This window comes from Stenella coeruleoalba, assembly GCF_951394435.1.
Source record: "Stenella coeruleoalba genome assembly, chromosome: 4".
NCBI lineage: Eukaryota > Metazoa > Chordata > Mammalia > Artiodactyla > Delphinidae > Stenella > Stenella coeruleoalba.
The window spans coordinates 30,023,679-30,042,175 of NC_137149.1; the positions used below are offsets into that span (position 1 = coordinate 30,023,679).

General features: G+C 44.1%; 1 protein-coding gene across 3 annotated transcripts; it reads left to right on the forward strand.

Moving 5' to 3' along the window:
* Window positions 1–1,641: 1,641 nt before the first annotated feature.
* Window positions 1,642–18,277, forward strand: CASP6 (caspase 6). 3 transcript variants are annotated; one of them, XM_079920807.1, is made up of 8 exons: window positions 1,647–1,729; window positions 7,771–7,810; window positions 8,415–9,365; window positions 9,642–9,788; window positions 10,227–10,303; window positions 13,561–13,736; window positions 16,922–17,081; window positions 17,741–18,277. In XM_079920807.1, the coding sequence occupies exons 3-8, from the start codon at window positions 9,340–9,342 to the stop codon at window positions 17,977–17,979; spliced, it is 825 nt and encodes a 274-aa protein (XP_079776933.1). In that variant the 5' UTR covers window positions 1,647–1,729; window positions 7,771–7,810; window positions 8,415–9,339; the 3' UTR covers window positions 17,980–18,277. The 3 variants fall into 3 exon arrangements, with proteins under 3 accessions (XP_079776931.1, XP_079776933.1, XP_079776932.1); XM_079920805.1 differs by lacking the exon at window positions 8,415–9,365 and having other exon boundaries at window positions 1,642–1,729; XM_079920806.1 differs by lacking the exons at window positions 1,647–1,729; window positions 8,415–9,365 and adding an exon at window positions 1,995–2,256 and having other exon boundaries at window positions 17,741–18,276.
* Window positions 18,278–18,497: the final 220 nt, after the last annotated feature.

An 18,497-nucleotide genomic window follows, 5' to 3' on the forward strand; every position in this document is an offset into this window, starting at 1 on the left:
AGGCAGCCCATTTCTCAATCCCAGGCACTTACCCTTTTTACTGGGGGGATAGCTATTGCTTTAAAAAGCTGGAATTTAGCATTTATAATTGTGAAATAAGTACCCTAATGCTTTGTATTTATATCTCTTAAGGTAGACAATATATATAACCACATGCTATAAAAGCAATACAATATTCTGAGATAAGACACTTAGGGGGAAAAAATTAATTCCTTTCATCTGCTCCTTTCAGATAAATGGAAGGTCAGCCAGTTGGAGTTCCACTTCTATATAAGGAGTGTTTTCAGGGCTCAAGCAGAGGAGACCCTGAAAACCAGGCAGAAGGACCGGAAAGCTCTGGTGGTCAGATAACTCATTCAAACTGGGTAAAGTCCAGAGTGCATATGCTGAAACCCTGAAGCTCATTCAATGGATAAATATTTATTGAGCACCTCCTACATACTAAGCAACTGCTTCGTAATGGGGAAACCGTAAGAAGGCATAAGCTTCAGGTGGTGGCAGTAAAAATGTATTGAGCTCTTCACAAGCCAGGCACTGTTCTGAATACAGTGATTTAACTCAGTTGTTACAACCACCATGCGAGGGAGATACCGATCCTCCATGTCTTCACCGCAGAATAAGGAACAAAGCTAGTGACTCCTGAAATATGCCTACAAGGAACTGAACAGTAAGTGGCGTGGAGTAAAATCCTTTGATTTCATAATCTATTCAATGACCAAGCATGGTCCACAAGTACATGTAGGAAAAGTTACCAAGTTAGATTTTATTTTTCCCTCCCCAATAAAGGGGTGATGCTTATAGAAGACGGATCCCTTATACTTACTTTAATGTATTAGAAATGGTGCCTTAACACATTTTTCCCCCAGTCTGATGTCGGTTACTTGTTAAATGGCAAGACCCAGAGAAGTTGGGAGAGAGGAAGCCACCTTTTCTTCCGATTCAGAGTTGTTCGTTGAAGCAAATTTACACACTAGCCAACCACCCGAAGAGGAGCTCAATTAAATGTAACAGACATGCTCTGGGTCGTTAAAAGCCATAGTCTACAGACCCCAGAGTCCGGTCTCCTAATTTCTGCATGATTCCTTCCCCGAATTACCTCTACTTATAAAAGCCACATTTGAGAATCCTGGAGTGGCATCTAGTTTACTTTGGCCCGAATCCGCTATACAAACAAAGAGCGTTTTAAAGTATTGTAAATTCTTACAAATCCTATCAATAACTCGTACTGGAGAAAGGACTACTAGGGAAGCAGGAACACAACCGCCTGCACCTTTGAGGGAGTGAGGAGGAGCAAACGCTTGGGGCGGGGCTTGAGCGTGGTGCTTGCCGCGGGTCATCTGCAGTTGGCTGGAGCCTCCCACCCCGGGGCCGCCGCTCGTGCTCGGGACGGAATCTGACGTCTCCCTACAGCAGGGTTCGGCTCTCCAAGGCGCCAGGCGGAGGAGAGCGGGTCCCCTGCCGTGCCCGGGCGCTCTTGCCTCGGCGAACTCCGCGTGACGGAAAGGGGCCTTAACTCTGCGCGGGGCACTGCCACCACCGACCCCGTCCCACCCTCCGGCAGGCGGCGGGCAGGGAGCGAGGGCGCGGGGGTAGCGGAGGCGGGGGCGGGGTGGAGGAAGGGGCGGGGGCTGCAGCCCGGCTTCAGGAAGCGGAGGCCGCGCGGGCGTCGGTGCTGCGCGCTCTGCCGCGATGAGTTCGGTGTCGGGGCTCCGCGGGGCTCGCGGTGCAGGTAGGCGGCGGGTACCGGGGGGGTGCGGGGGCGGGGACGCGGGCTCCTCCGGTTTTGCTCGGCGGCCAGAAGAAGCTGAGGGTCTTGGAGGGAAGCGCTCAGGTCCGGTGGGCGCAGCTTAGTTTCTGGGCTCAGAAAAACAACTCGGGAACCTAGCCGCCTCCTCCTTGCGGTCCCTGGTGGCGGCGCCGAGCGCTGGGGCGTGCCCTGGCCGCTTTTGTCCTCCGGGCGCTGATCTCTCTCTAGCCGTCGGGGCTATTTAAACTTTAACTGCGCTTGGTCATAAGAAAGTTAACTTTTGGAGGTTGGATCTTGTTTTGTTTTCTCACTTCTCAGTTAAAAGAAGTGGTTGCCTGCAGTAACAATGGAGCGTGACCGGCCCGAGGCAGTGCCCGGGCAGAGAGGCCCCCGGGCTTGCCCGCTCTGAACCTGGAGACGAAATCCAGGCGTCGGCGGCTGCACAGCCGCCATGGCTCTCCTGCCTCCAGGAAACCTGCAGTTGTTCGTGAATTTAAGTTAAAGCCACAGTAACTATTCTCTACAAAATGATCTTCTGCAAAACGCATGCTTTAGAACGTTCTTCCCTGTCACTTATTATTTTACTGATAAGGTTTAGAAATTCTGGCCATAGTAAAAAAAAAAAAAAAAAAGTGGGGGGTGGTTTGAAGCGCTGGCAGTCAGTCGATGCAGAGCGCCTTTATTTCAGAGCTTTTTATTCTTCGCCGCACAAAACAGGCCTTTTGCCCCAGAGGCAAGTTGTAAAAGTCACCATGGTTGTTCGGGAGGAAGTGGCATTACCCTGATGGACAGTGCGAGGTCCAGTGGCCGTTTCCCTTTTGGAACCAGTGGTGAGGGGTGGGAAGCTGGGGCAGGGGTCCAGGATGCTTGAGGGACCGCTAGTCACCGCATGTCGCCCACCACTCCTTCCTTTTCCTACTTGCTCCCTTTTCAATCCCCACCCTACCCCTTTTCCAGTGTGTTCCAGGCCTGACATGAGTCACTCAAAGTAGGATTAATAAACCAATTGTTGATAGGGAATATGGGTAGATTTTCATAGATACTGCAGTGAATGAAGATGACAACAGTAGATGCTGAAGAAGTTGGGAGAAATGAACAAACACTTAGTTTAGAAAGGTTTTTGGTCTCTCTCTGGTGGGAGCGGTTTTAACATGGTGACAGGGAGTGTAGGGACTTTGGAATCTACAGTCAGAACGGTGTCTTCAGTACCAACTCCAGGGCACTGACCTTGGACAAATCTCTTGCACTTTCTCTGTCTCACAGGGCCTGTGGAGCAGAGTGAGATAAAGTTATCTAAAGTGCCACGCCATCAACAAATGGTAGCTGGGGGCATTGACAGGTTAAGGTGTGGAGGAAAAAGGAATGATTGATTGGTTTTGTAAAAATTAAACTTGTTTAAGGAGCAATGAGGTCGTGGTTGCATTATGGTGGAGAGGAAAATTGCTTAAATCAGAGGCAAGGAGAGGGGAGAAGAGGTCAAGAGTCAGGTTTAGTGGCGGAACCTTTTTTTTTTTTTTGGGAACCATTTTTGATGAAAAGATTGCCGATGAACAGGAATTTGTAAATGTTATATAGGGTATCTCCCTCATTAAGATTTATTTTCTCCATGTCAACAGAGCCAGTTTGTTTGTACTCATGCAGTACGATGATACTTGTTAAAGCACACCCTTCCTGAAAGCTGGTCTGCTGGGTACATGCAGTTTAAAGTGACTGCGACAGAGTCGCATTGTATGTTCTCTGGAAGCAGGGTAAAATTGATCAACTCCAGGAAAAGTGTTGGAACCTCAGTTCTAATGTCTGTCTTCATAGCTTTCTGTTCCGATTCAACAAACTGCTAGAACAGAGTGGCAGCTGGACTTGGTCAGTAATTGGTATTGCAGGATACAGGGTGCCTGTTTATAGCAGAGTGAAGGTTAGAGCCTGTGAGGATCAGAACTGAAGTTTTCACAGCCCAGTGTCTTTCTACAACTATCATGTTAACAGTGACAACAAAAAAAAAAACTTTAAAAAATGCCTCACTGAGATTGTCCTATCTGTTTACTTTGAAATTGAATGTCATTTTAAACAAATTAATCTTGAGCTACTTAAAACTGGCCATCTTTCCTAAGTCTGTAAGCTGAGGGCAGTATTTGAGATGACCCAAATGCACAGCATAAATTACATCCAGCCCAGGAGAATTGGGAAGCTCCTTCCTCAGACTGTGAAAAAGGAACTTTAAAGACCCAGTCGGGTGTACCTCTCCAGTGCTTTCACCCTCAAGGTCTTGAGTTAGTTTGGTGACCGGCCAGTTGGCACAGCTTCCGCCAGGGACACTTCAAGCTGCCTTAGGCTCACTAGCCAACAAGGTGCAAAAGCTGGGAGAGGTGAACTGCCGGGTCTGCTACTGCTCTGGGCATCACAGAAGAGACTCAGGTGCTCTCCAGCCTGTGCAGGTTCTTGGCGGGTGAAGGAGGTGATTGGCTTTCAGATAGGGATTTCATATGTTTAGTTTGAGTGGTTCTATTTCTTTATTGTATAAGTGGTTTAATGATAAGCACGTGAGGTTATTAAAAGGCTCCTGGAACAAAAGCTTTTGAAAATGGAAGGAGAGAAAACCCTGCACTGCTCTGGTAGGGCAGTGTGGGGAGCAGGAAGGTACCCCGGTAGACAGGGTGTGGAGCTCTTCGGGGGAGAGCAATTGTGGGGCAGGAGGAATCCCAGTTAGAACAGTGTGTGAGTAGGATGTAGCCCAGGAAGAGCAGGGTGTAGAAGTATCCCCAATGGAGCACTGTCAGAAGTGGGAAGTGTCCCAGGGGGAGCAGTGTGTGGACTAGAAAGTATGATGTATCAGTGCGTTGTAGGAAATCTTCTGGGTGGAGGAGTTTATGCGCTCAAAGAGCAGTGTGTTCAGAAGGGCAGCTTCCCTGAGTAGCGGGGAGTCTTAGTAGGAAGCATGCCATAGAGCCGTGTGGAGTGGGAAGTATCCCAGGAGAACAGCGTGTGGAGTAGGAAGCATTCTGGGTATGGCTGTTTGTGGAGTGGGAAGCGTAGGATGTACATTCAGTGGAGCCGTGCGTGGGGCAGGAAGTGTCCTAGGTGAGCACTGAGTGCAGGAGGGAAGTGTCCCTGGGCACAGCGCTGTTGAGGAGGGGGTATCCCGGTAAAGAGGTCTCTCTATTAAGGAACTCTGCTCCGGTGGAGCCCCGTCCTAGTAAGCAGTATGTCACAGAGAGCAGTGTGTGGAGTAGGAAAGGTAGGATGTATCCTCGGGCGAGCACTGAGTGGAGCCAGAAGTATCGCCGGTGGAAAGTGTGCGGAGAAGGAAGTATCCTCCGTAGAGCAGTGTGTGGAGTGGGGAGAATTCTGGGTAGAGTGATCTGTAGAGTAAGAAGAGTAGGACGTGTCCCGGGGAGAGCGGTGTGTGGGTGCTTCCAGGTAACCTTGGTAGATCAGTGTGTGAAGTAGGAAGTCTCCAGGATAGAGCATGGTGTGGAATAGGTTGTGTCCTAGGTAGGGCAGTACGTGGAGTCGAAGTATCCGTAGCAGAGCAGTGTGTGGACCACGAAGCATCCCGGTTTATCACTGTGTGCAGTCGGAAGTATTCCGAGTAGAGCAATTTCTGTCTCCCGGGTAGAACAGTGTGTGGCACCGGAAGTAACCCTGGTAGAACGGGGTGTGTAGGGGGAGGTATCCTGGGCATAACTGTGGACTCGGAAGTATCCTCCAGAGAGCCGTATGCTCACTGGGTCAGCATCCCAAGTAGAGGGGTGTCTCATTAGGGAGCATCAGCTGTACAGCAGTGTGTGGGGTAGGACGTGTCCCCAGTAGAGCAGTGTGTGGAGAAGGAAGTGCCCTGGTAGTGGAGTAGGGCTGGAGGTTTCATGGTAGACTGGTGTGTGGTACAGGAAGTATTCTGGGTAGAGGAGTTTGTGGATCCCTGGAGAGCACTGTGCGTGGTAGGAAGTATCCCCAGTGTCGAGTGTGCAGAGCAGCAAGTGTTCTAGTAGAGAAGTGTGTGGAGTAAGTACTGTCCCTGGGAGGACAGCGTGTACAGCAGGAAGTGTCCCCAGCATCAGTGTGTGGAGGAGGAAGTGTTCTGGTGGAACAGTGTATGAGCTACCATGTAACCTCAGTAGAGCAGTGGGTGGAGTCGGTGGGATCCCTTTTAGAATACTGTGTGGAGTAGGAAATCCCCCAGTAGAGCAGCTGTACAGTAGGGAAGTCCCCCTGGATAGAGGAGTGCTTGGTAGGAAGTATTCCTAGTAAAGCAGGGTGTGGAATATGAAGTATCCACCTTAGAGCAAGATGTGGGGTCGCACAGAAACTTTGGGAGCGTGGGGAGGATGCACTAGAGGCTGCTTTTGACTCATCTTTGGTGTGAGTAAAAATCACCTTGTTAAAAATGCAGATTGTCACCTTTCCCAGGATTCTGATTCTGTAAGTCGGGGTTAGGATCCAGGAATCTGCATTTTATCACCCAGGCCAGGAACTGATGCAAAAGGTTAAGAAAAACTGATTGGGGCCTATGGCACAGGGGAAGGGGAAGGCCGCTGTGGGGTCTTGGCTGGAATGCTGGGTGCATTACGTGAGGAACAGGCTGAGAGTGACTGGTAAAGGGCCCTGGAGTTGAATTCCCCATCTCACCTCATCCTCCCTCCCTGGGCGGATTTTTGTCAGTGAGGAGACGCGAGGTTAGAACAGTCAGGCGTCAGGGAGAAGACTCCAAGGAGAGAGGGGGACCCCACCCTCTTGACTAGGAGATGATGGGTAGGAGTCTACCCTGAGGGTCTGTTGCGCTTCCTTCAAAGACCTCAACTGAGAGGTGCATCTTGCTCTACTGTTGATATTGTATTACCTTCTCTCCCCTCCCCTCTTAAGCTCTTAAGTTTATCAGGTAAAAACAGATTTATGAGCGTATGGGCCCTTCTTGTAGAAGATGCTTAGACTGACTGTGCTGTCCAATACAGAAGCCACGGGCCACACGTTTAAATTAATTTAAAACTGAGTTCGTCAGTTACACTAGCCACATTTCAAGTGCTCAAGACCACATGTGGCCAGTGGCTGCCCTATGGGACAGCTCTGGTGTAGGGAATTCTGTCATTGCAGAGAGCTGTGTTGCACAGCACTGTTCCCGGGAGTAGAGAGGGATTCAGTGAGAGGCTGTCTCGGGGGTGGGGAAGTCTGTTCGTGGGTCAGGAGCAGAGGGCAGGGTCGTAAGTGCACATGTGTCATTCAGGAGATCAAAGTCTGAGCCTTTGCCCTTTCCCTTCCTCCACCAAACGTCTACCTCTTCCAGGTGGCAGGGTAATCCAGTATTAACCACGCTCTGTTCCGTTCTCTTGCTTGACTTAATCCCTTCTCTGTTTCAGAGAATATTTGCAAAAACATTTTCTGCAATATCAAGCAATTTCATATTTCATTTGAGCTGCATAATCACAGAGCTACATTTGTTACTTTAGACATATTTTGCAACGAATGTGTTTGAGTAATATTTTCTCCATTAAAAAAAATTTTTAAAATTTTCTCCATTTCTAATCTGTTTTATTTTGCATGTAAGAGTTGGGGGTGAGAAAAAATTGAGCTGTTAATTTATAGTTATTTATTTTTTTAACATCTTTATTGGAGTATAGTTGCTTTACAATGGTGTGTTAGTTTCTGCTCTATAACAAAGTAAATCAGCTATACGTATACATATATCCCCATATCCCCTCCCTCTTGCATCTCCCTCCCTCCCACCCTCCCTATCCCACCCCTCTAGGTGGTCACAAAGCACCGAGCTGATCTCCCTGTGCTATGCAGCTGCTTCTCACTTGCTATGTTTTACATTTGGTAGTGTATATAAGTCCATGCCACTCTAATTTGTTTATTATTCATAGCACTTTCCCTTCCTTCTCCCTTACTCCTTCTCACGTACTTTGACCTTTAAACTAACCAAGACAGAAGGGGCTTAAGAGTATAGGAGTCAAGGCAGCTGGGAGTTCCTGATGTGTTTTATGACCGTAAGTCAAAAAGTATATTAACAAAACCCAACTTTTTTTTAATAGGTGAGCAAAACATGACAGAAACAGATGCCTTCCCTACGAGGTAAAAATGTGCTCTTTACCAGTAAAGGTCTTTTCCTTTGATCATGATCAGCCTACAGAAATCAAAGCAAGAAAGGGACCTGGGAGCTAGAAAGCAGAACTGAGAATGTCAGGTTTTAGCATTTGGAGGGTTGGTTTGTAGATGTGCAGGGTAGTATAGGTGTGCTGCCCCTGGCTGTGAAGGGACCTAGACTGAGGTTCAAAATACTGAACAATTGGGATGGCATGGGCCCTGGGGCTAGGCCTGGGCCAGGCCGTTGTCCTTGGTCGCTGACTCCTGGAGACCTGGGGGAAAGACACCCATGCAGAGGGATTGGGGTGGGCGTAGGGGTGCTCAGCATGGCTGCTGTTACCCGTTGGTACAGGAATACTGGGTGGGCCAAAAAGCTTGTTCGCTTTTTTCCGTTCGATGGCTCTAGTAGCACTTAGTTGTCTTTAACTTCATTCAAAACAATTTTGTTAGATTGTATTGTGACAGCCGTCATATCAGCATGCATTTGAAAAAAGACTTATCAAACTTGGTGAATTTTTGTGTAGCCATTTTAATATGGAAGATGGAAGGAAAAAAGCAACATTTCCAACATATTATGCTTTATTGTTTCAAGAAAGGTAAAAATGCAACCGAAACGCAAAAAAAGATTTGTGCAGCCTATGGAGAAGGTGCTGTGACTGATCGAACGTGTCAGAAGTGGTTTGCAAAGTTTCGTGCTGCAGATTGCTCGCTGGACGATGCTCCACGGTCAGGTAGACCAGTTGAAGTTGATAGCGATCAAATCGAGACATTAATTGAGCACAGTCAACGTTCTACCACTCGGGAGATAGCCGACATACTCAGAATACCCAAATCAAGCACTGAAAATCATCTGCACCAGCTTGGTTATGTCAGTCACTTTGATGTTTGGGTTCCACATAAGTCAAGTAAAAAAAACCTTCCTGACCGTATTTCCACATGCGATTCTTTACGTAATGAAAACGTTCCATTTTTAAAACAAATTGTGACGGGCGATGAAAAGTGGATACTGTGCAATAACGTGGAATGGAAGAGATCGTGGGGCAAGCGAAATGAACCACCATCAACCACACTAAAGGCTGGTCTTCATTCCAAAGAAGGTGATGTTGTGTCTGTGGTGGGATCGGGAGGGAGTTCTGTATTATGAGCTCCTTCCGGAAAACCAAACGATTCGTTTCAACAAGTACTGCCCCCAGTTAGACCAACTGAAAGCAGCACTCGATGAAAGCGTCCAGAATTAGTCAACAGAAAATGCCTAATCTTCCATCAGGATAACGCAAGACTGCATGTTCCTCTGATGACCAGGCAAATACTGTTACAGCTTGGCTGGGAAGTTCTGATTCATCTGCCGTATTCACCAGACATCGCACCTTCAGATCTCCATTTATTTCCGTCTTTACAAAATTCTCTTAATGGAAAAAAATTTCAGTTCCCCGGTAGACTGTAAAAGGCACCTGGAACAGTTTTTTTCTCAAAAAGATAAAAAGTTTTGAGAAGATGGAATTGAAGTTGCCTGAAAAATGGCAGAAGGTAGTGCAACAAAACGGTAAATATGTTGTTCAATAAAGTTCTTGGTGAAGATGGAAAATGTGTCTGTCTTTTACTTAAATTCCGAAGGAACTTTTTGGTCCACCCAATATTTCAGGACTTTCCTTGCCAGTGTGGCTGGGAGGCTTCCCTGGGGCACACCAGTGGTCTGTCCGCCTAGCAGAGGAGGTGGATGCAGCAGACCTCTATCTACTCTATATGTTGACCTTGGGCTTGGAGGAGCTCGTTATTTAATATGACTTAAGTGATTGTTTTTAAAACTTTTCATTAACAGAGAAGTGTTTGATCCGGCAGAAACGTACAAAATGAACCACAAGAGGAGAGGAATTGCTTTAATCTTCAATCATGAGAGGTTCTTCTGGCACTTAACCCTACCAGACAGGCAGGGCACCAGCGCCGACAGAGACAATCTTAAGCGCAGGTAGTATGGTTTGATCTATATGTCGAGATGGTGAGATATTTAAGTGATAACTACTTATCAAAACTTGTCCACACTGATGAAATAACAGAGCAAGAGTATTTGAGGATGAACCTCATTTGGGCACAGCCTCCCTGAAGAACTTGCCTGAATTTCCCCCCAATCCTGTTCTATTAAATGTTAACACTCTTTGCATTGTTGTAAGTCTGTCTGCATAGTAGATGGCAGCATTGTAACTTAAACCAGTTATCATGAACAAATCCCTTCCTACCGAGGGTTATCAAGGACAATGATCATTGTCATATTTGATTTTTCTTTCTCTCTAAAGAAAAGTCAATTTATATGTCATAAAAATGTGTATAGATTCCTTAAATAATTAGGGGTGTGTGACAGCTCTGAATAGCTCATAAGCTAACATCCAATTTAATTTATCATCTCCAGGTTTTCAGATCTAGGATTTGAAGTGAAATGCTTTGATGATCTTAAAGCAGAAGAACTACTGCTCAGAATTCACGAGGGTAGGTATCAATAGTTTTCTTATTCATATTCCTCTGATGGGATTGAGTAGTTTTCAATTATCCTATGTGTAAAGACAGGTCCAAATAATTAACCGTACTGTGAAAAAGCCTTGTCAATTAATTTAGCATGGGTTATAGGTTCTGGTTGTGCCTCTCTGATTGTTCTACCTACCAGATTTAGAGACCTTTGCAAAGTATTGTGCCTCCAAAGATACAGTCTATTACTCTAGAAATGAATAAAATGATCTTTTCATTTGGCAATTAAAAGCCAAAAATGCAAATACTACAGATGCTGGGTAGTCATTTTTTAATTGACTCCTTCCATACCGAAGTTTTTTACTGGTTTCATAATACTGTTGATTTATATACATTATCTCTCTTTTTTTAACATCTTTATTGGAGTATAATTGCTTTACAATGGTTAGTTTCTGCTTTACAACAAAATGAATCAGTTATATATATACATATGTTCCCATATCTCTTCCCTCTTGCGTCTCCCTCCCTCCTGCCCACCCTCCCTATCCCACCCCTCTAGGTGGTCACAAAGCACCGAGCTGATCTCCCTGTGCTATGCAGCTGCTTCCCACTAGCTATCAACCTTACGTTTGGTAGTGTATATATGTCCATGCCTCTCTCGCTTTGTCACAGCTTACCCTTCCCCCTCCCCATATCCTCAAGTCCATTCTCTAGTAGGTCTGTGTCTCTATTCCTGTCTTACCCCTAGGTTCTTCATGACATTTTTTTTTCCCTTAAATTCCATATATATGTGTTAGCATACGGTATTTGTCTCTTTCTGACTTACTTCACTCTGTATGACAGACTCTAGGTCTATCCACCTCATTACAAATAGCTCAATTTCATTTCTTTTTATGGCTGAGTAATATTCCATTGTATATATGTGCCACATCTTCTTTATCCGTTCATCTGATGATGGACACTTAGGTTGTTTCCATCTCTGGGCTATTGTAAATAGAGCTGCAATGAACATTTTGGTACATGACTCTTTTTGAATTATGGTTTTCTCAGGGTATATGCCCAGTAGTGGGATTGCTGGGTCATATGGTAGTTCTATTTGTAGTTTTTAAAGGAACCTCCATACTGTTCTCCACAGTGGCTGTATCAATTTACATTCCCACCAACAGTGTAGGAGGGTTCCCTTTTCTCCACACCCTCTCCAGCATTTACTGTTTGTAGATTTTTTAATGATGGCCATTCTGACCAGTGTGAGGTGGTACCTCATTGTAGTTTTGACTTGCATTTCTCTAATGATTAATGATGTTGAGCATTCTTTCATGTGTTTGTTGGCAGTCTGTATATCTTCTTTGGAGAAATGTCTATTTAGGTCTTCTGCCCATTTTTGGATTGGGTTGTTTGTTTTTTTGATATTGAACTGCACGAGCTGCTTGTAAATTTTGGAGATGAATCCTTTGTCAGTTGCTTCATTTGCAAATATTTTCTCCCATTCTGAGGGTTGTCTTTTGGTATTGTTTATGGTTTCCTTTGCTGTGCAAAAGCTTTCAAGTTTCATTAGGTCCCATTTGTTTGTTTTTATTTCCATTACTCTAGGAGGTGGGTCAAAAAGGATCCTGCTGTGATTTATGTCAGAGTGTTCTGCCCATGTTTTCCTCTAAGAGTTGGATAGTTTCTGGCCTTACATTTAGGTCTTTAATCCATTTTGAGCCTATTTTTGTGTATGGTGTTAGGGAGTGATCTAATCTCATACTTCTACATGTACCTGTCCAGTTTTCCCAGCACCACTTATTGAAGAGGCTGTCCTTTCTCCACTGTACATTCCTGCTACATTATCTCTTAATTTCTACATCACTATGCAGTAGTAGGTAAATTCACAACTTACGTTTGTAATAATCACTACATGTCATGGATTTTTAAGTAATTTGTCAAAGGACTATTATAACATTTACATAATTAAACTTTCTTCCGAGCTCTTTTTTTTTAAATTGAGGTATAAGTGACATATAACATTAGTTTCAGGTATACAGCATAATGATTTGGTATTTGCATACACTGGGAAACGGTCACCACAGGAAGTGTGGTGACCGTCTGTCACCGTACGTACTTACAAAGACTGTCCTTTCTTGTGATGAGGACTTCTGAAGCTCTCCTCTCTCGGCAGCTTTCCAGTATGCGATACCGTATTGTTAACTACAGTCACCATGCTGTCCATTACGTCCCCGGGACTTATGTATTTGTGGAACTGGAAGTTAGTACCTCTGCCCCCTCCCCCATTTGGCCACACCCACCCCACCCCTGCCTCTGCCCCAGCAGCCACCAGTCTTTTCTCTGCATCTTTGAGGTTGGTCGCCTGCTTGCTGGCTGGCGTTTTGGATTCCACATATAGCAAGACCATGTCTTTCTCTGCCTTCCCTCACTTAGCATAATGCTCTCAGGATTCAGTCATGTTGTTGCAAATGGCGAGATTTCTTTTCTTAATGGCTGAATGGTAAGCCCCTGTATATACACACGTCTTTTTTATCCATTCATCCACTGTTGGACATTTAGGTTGCTTCCATATCTTGGCTATTGTAATAATTGCTGCAATGAATATGAGGGTTCATATATCTTTTCAAATGAGCATTTTTGTTGTCTTTGGATAAATACCCAGAAGTGGAAGTGCAGGATACAGTAGTTCTATTTTTAATTTTTTGAGGAAGAGTTCTTCTTTAACCTGTAAATAATTTCAACTGGCTGCTTACCAGGTTTTCTACTTTGCTTGCTCCTCAGCTTTGGAGGACATCACTCTCCTGTCTTAATACTCTTTCGGAAGCTCTGAGCGCCGCGGACATATAGTGAAGGTGCTGCACACCTTGGAGGTGCAGCGACACGTAGGGAGGTGTTATGTAGTAGTTTTGGGGTCTTTCCAGAAGGTCTCTGCTGATTCAAAGAAACTTATATTGCCAAAATGACTTGGATCTTTTAAGGGCGTTCCCCACAATAATCCCTTTAGGTTTTCCATGCCATTATTCTGTGTTTTAGGAGAGCTAACAAAATCTGTTCACCTCTATTACTTTGAACTGTAATAATTTGGATTTTTAAAAAATCAGATATAGTATGGTATAAATTATTGCTTGATTAAATTCTAAGTTGTTTCATTACAGACATTTTATATTATAACAAATTTTCCCCCTCCCTCAATTGTTTGTATGTAACTTTATTCTAATATTAGTAAATTAAATTTTTAGATGTAGATAATAAGCACCTTATTTTCATTTCTGAGTAACTTTTGGGTGCCTTTTTAGCATCAACCGCTAGCCATGTAGACGCCGATTGCTTTTTGTGTGTTTTCCTGAGTCACGGTGAAGGCAACCACATCTATGCATATGATGCCAAGATTGAAATTCAGACACTGACTGGCTTGTTCAAAGGAGACAAGTGTCAGAGCCTGGTTGGAAAACCCAAGATATTTATCATTCAGGTAAGACTGATTATGTTATAGTCTTAATTATCAAGGCCATGGTTCTGTACATGTGACTAGAAAGAACTAAAGCTGATTTCGGAAGTAACTTTCTCCAGTAAATCGGAAAGGCCCTTTTTGAATCCTAGCCAGAGTCGCAGTTTGAGCTGTTAGTAATTCTTTCTTAACATAAAGATTCTCAGTATCTTTATTACTTGGATTGACATTGGAAATGACTCAAAATAACGAATGTGCTGCTCCCTGGCCCAGCCCAGTGTCAAGGCAGAGCCGCTGGACGAGCACCTGCTGGTGGGCAAGTGCAGTGCAGGGCCACCTGTTAAGACCAGGGTTGGTTTGGGGGCTGGAGAGCGTGCTAGCTGGTGGGAAGAATGTGGGCATAAAGACTTCTAGTCCTAGCTTGCTTCGTCCTTTCACATCTTCGTCCTTTCACATTTTCCCTTAGGCCAAGATGCGGTTACCCACTGCCAAACTGGTATTAGGGATAAAAATATTTGGGGGCTTGAATAACATCATTTGGTACCTCAATAAGGATTCTGAACAAAAAAGGGAATTCCTCACGTTCCAGGGCTGCAATCCTCTATTTCCATGAATGGCATGGAGGACACAGCCACGTTTCACACCCTGCCGTACCTTGAGGAAGGGAGTAGGGGGGCTTAAAAAAAAAAAAAGTCAAGGATGACTCCCTGGTTTCATGTTTGGACAGCTGCACTGGGGTGTCTGTGAGACATGTCATTGGAGATACAGGTCTAGAACTTGAGACAGGCAGCCCGGCTTAGAGAAGTAAGTTTGGGAGTAATGAGGGGATGGGTGGGTGGTACTGGAAGGCAGGGAGTAATGAGGGGATGGGTGGGTGGTACTGGAAGGCATGGGAGTAGATGAGTTTCCCCATGTCAAGTATAGCCTGCAAAACGAGTGTAGAGGGAATTCCATGGCAGTCCAGAGGTTAGGACTTAGTGCTCTCACTGCCAGGGCCCCAAGTTCAATCCCTGGTTGGGGAACTAAGATCCTGCAAGTTGCGGAGCAACTAAGCCTGTGTACCACAACTACTGAGCCTGCGCTCTAGAGCCCGCGAGCCACAACTACTGAGCCCACGCACCACAGCTACTGAAGCTCGCGCGCATAGAGCCTGTGCTCCGTGGCAAGAGAAGCCACCGCAATGAGAAGCCTGCACACGGCAACAAAGAGTAGCCCCTGCTCGGCAAAACTAGAGAGAAAAGCCCACCTGCGCACAGCAACGAAGACCCGTCGCAGCCAAAATATAAATAAATATTAAAAAAAAAAGAAATGACAGGTGAGACTGCTCATGAAAAAGGGAGTGGCCAGCACTGTCAGACAGGAGAATTGGAAATAACTCATGGGCCACAAAGGAGGAAAATGTTTTGCCAAGTTATTTCATTTCTCTATGCCTCAGGTTCTTCATCTGTGACACAGGGATAAAATAGCACTGGCTCATGGGGTGGCTGAGAGGATAAAATGATCTGGCCTAACATGAAAAACACTTCGAACAGTGCCTGGCACACGGCAGGCCCCCGGTAAAGGCTGGCTCTTATTCTTGCTGCAGTTGATTTGGCAAGTGATGGCACTGAGTTCCATGTGTTCTACATTCCATTTAGGAAGACAGTTGAAAATAAGGTCTGAAAATAAGCCTGGTAATACTATATAAGATCAAAATCTTCCTGTAAAAAATAGGATATTAGGGATCTTCTATTTATATAACTCTGAAATCCATCCGAACTGTTTCTTTTAAAGCTTCTAATTCTTCAACCATTTCAGAACTGATGAATGCATTTATAACACTACAGCAGAATCTTGTTAAGAGCACTGTATTAAGTTTACCGGGGCTCCTAGAACAAAGTACAGGCATACCTCACTTTATTGCACTTTGAAGATAGTGTTTTTTTTTTTAAACAAATTGAAGGTTTGTGGCAACCCTGTGTTGATGCCATTTTTCCAACTGCATTTGCTCACTTCACTTCTGTGTCATATTTTGGTAATTTTCATATTTCAAACTTTTTCATTATCTTTGTTATGACTGTGATTTTGACATTACTATTGCAAAAGGATTATGACTAGCTGAAGACTCAGGTGATGGTTAGCATTTTTTAGCAATAAAGTATTTTTAATTAAGGTCTGTACTTTTAGACATAATGCTATTGCACACTTAATAGACTACAGTATAGTGTAAACATAACTTTTATATGCACTGGGAAACCAAAAATCCATGTGACTCACTTTATTGCAATACTCACTGTGTTGCTGCAGTCTGGAACCGAATCTGCAGTATCTCTGAGGTCTGCCTGTACACAAACTGGGTAGCTTAGACAAGAGAAATGTATTTTCTTGCGGTTCTGGAGGTTAGAAGTCTGAGATCAAGGTGTCAGCAGGGTTGATTTCTTCTGAGGCCTCTCTCCTTGCCTGGGAGGTGGCTTCTGTTCACATGGTCTTCCCTCTGCGCATGTCTGTGTCCTGGTCTCTTTTTATAAGGATGCCAGTCACAGTGGGTTAGGGCCCACCAATAGGACCTGATTTTACCTTAACTATCTCTTTAAAGGCCATATCAGAAAATACAGTCACATTTGAAATACTGGGGGTTATATATTTAAGTCCTTAGTGTATAAATCGGGGAGGGACAAAATGCAGCCCATAATAGTTATTTGAGTAGAAATTAATGTTAGCCCTTGTGTGAGTCAGAATTAGTAAGAATTTGAGCCCTCACTTTAAAGTAGGAGCAAAAGGCAGGAGGCACATTAATAGATGTCCTCCCAGGTCATGTGGTGTCATTTTGACCCTTAACAATTTATGGCGGCCTCTTGGCAAGGAAAACCCAATCTGGGAATACATTACCTGATTATATAGAAACACTTAGGCACATACTATAGCTTTTAAAAGAAAGGGTGACTCTTGGTGCCATGGTGTGGGTAATCCCTAAGAAACTGTAAAACACAGATGCTCTCCCTTTTACAGTGTACCATTCAATCAGCATTAACTATAGGAAAACGTAAGTAGGAAAAAAACCTGTCAGCTTTGGCCTGCTCTAAAGCTGAATGCATTGTTTCTGAAGCTCCTGTAAAGTGGCTTCTGTTGATGTTGCAGTGGAGGCGAACTGAAGCACACATTCACTGTGAACGTGAAGCACTGGGAAGAACAGGTAGGTAAAGGAAGGGATTTTCCTGCTTGTCTCGTAGGCATGTCGGGGAAACCAGCACGACGTGCCAGTCATCCCTTTGGACGCAGTGGATCATCAGACCAGCAAGCTGGATGTCAACCTAACCCAGGTGGATGCAGCCTCAGTTTACGCACTTCCTGCTGGAGCAGACTTCCTCATGTGTTACTCTGTGGCAGAAGGTGTGTGGGTGTTTGATACAAATGTATAATTGGCTTTCTTGGCTAAGTTCCTGTAAGTTTCACCTGGGCTTGACTTGGCTGAGGTCCTTCTAATGGGGCATGTGATTTGGTCGTGAAGCTCAGAGGCTTAATGGACTTCTTTGTGCCATGTGATCAGAGTGATATCTAAAAGGATAAAATACCTTACAGAAAAATCCTTCCTGAGAACTATGTTAAAGAAAGCTACAAGGCTAATTATATTGAATATGAGCAGCAGAATATGTCAGTTACTGATGGTGACACTGCTTCTGTGGTAACGCTGACGGAAAACGTTGAAAACTATTCTGATGACAGTTGTTCTCTGCTCTTGCACTAAGTAATTTTATGTTTTTCTTTTTTCTAATCGCTTGTCTCAGAAATCATTGCCTGGTTACTACTATCTTGGGAATTTTTAGGAAATGGAGAAAATTACATAGCATTAACCCTATTTTTATAGAACTGTATGGAATTAATCGTTTTTCCCACATGAGAATAGTCAACAGAGAAAACTTTTAAAACTGTATCACGGCACATCTTAGTCTTCTCCAAGGAGTTTTAAGAACTCAGACTTTCTAAAGGTGTTTTTCTGTCACAGTAAGTGACCAGAAAACTTCAGTGGCTCTCCTGTCTATCTTTTTTAGGTTATTATTCTCATCGGGAAACTGTGAATGGCTCATGGTACATTCAAGATTTGTGCGAGATGCTGGGAAAATTCGGGTCCTCCTTAGAGTTCACAGAACTCCTCACGCTGGTGAACAGGAAGGTTTCTCAGCGCCGAGTGGGCATCTGCAGAGACCCAAGTGCAATTGGAAAGAAGCAGGTGCCCTGCTTTGCCTCAATGCTAACTAAAAAGCTGCATTTCTTTCCAAAATCTAAATGATTGATAGGTGCTATTTTGTTTTATGTATCTGTATTTTTATATAAAGAAGTATCACTCGGTAATGGTACAGCAATTTTAAATGTCTTAAGCTCTAATGAGAGAACTTTACAAAAAAACAGCTCACATTGGACATGGTGAAGGGGTTTGATATGTGTAGAACTGAAATCCTCAGGGAATTCCTATAAATAAAAATCCACAAGCATTTGTAATACTTGACTTTTGTAGTAAATTGCAAGGTTAGTCAAAATACCTGACTGATTTAACTTGTATTCTGTGACTTTTTATAAAACTTTATAATGTTTTTAAAAGTTTTTGAACCTAATAATTTGTTGTTTTCCTTTAATATCTGAAATTCATCCTTTATTAAATTTTTCAAATTCACATTCTTACTCATTTGTGTAATTTATAGATGCTTGTTTTACTTGGTCATATAAATTAATCTACATATGAATTATCACTTTTTATATAAGACTTTAACTCTCACTTAAAAAAAAAAGAGTCTTCAAGAACTATTACAT

Excerpts from the sequence above, each read along its gene's own strand:
- CASP6 (XM_079920805.1), top strand. The coding sequence starts at position 1,690 with ATGAGTTCGGTGTCGGGGCTCCGCGGGGCTCGCGGTGCAG. Across the intron at positions 9,789-10,226 it reads AGAGACAATCTTAAGCGCAG|GTTTTCAGATCTAGGATTTG; the intron begins GTAGTATGGTTT and ends TATCATCTCCAG. Across the intron at positions 13,737-16,921 it reads CCAAGATATTTATCATTCAG|GCATGTCGGGGAAACCAGCA; the intron begins GTAAGACTGATT and ends CTTGTCTCGTAG.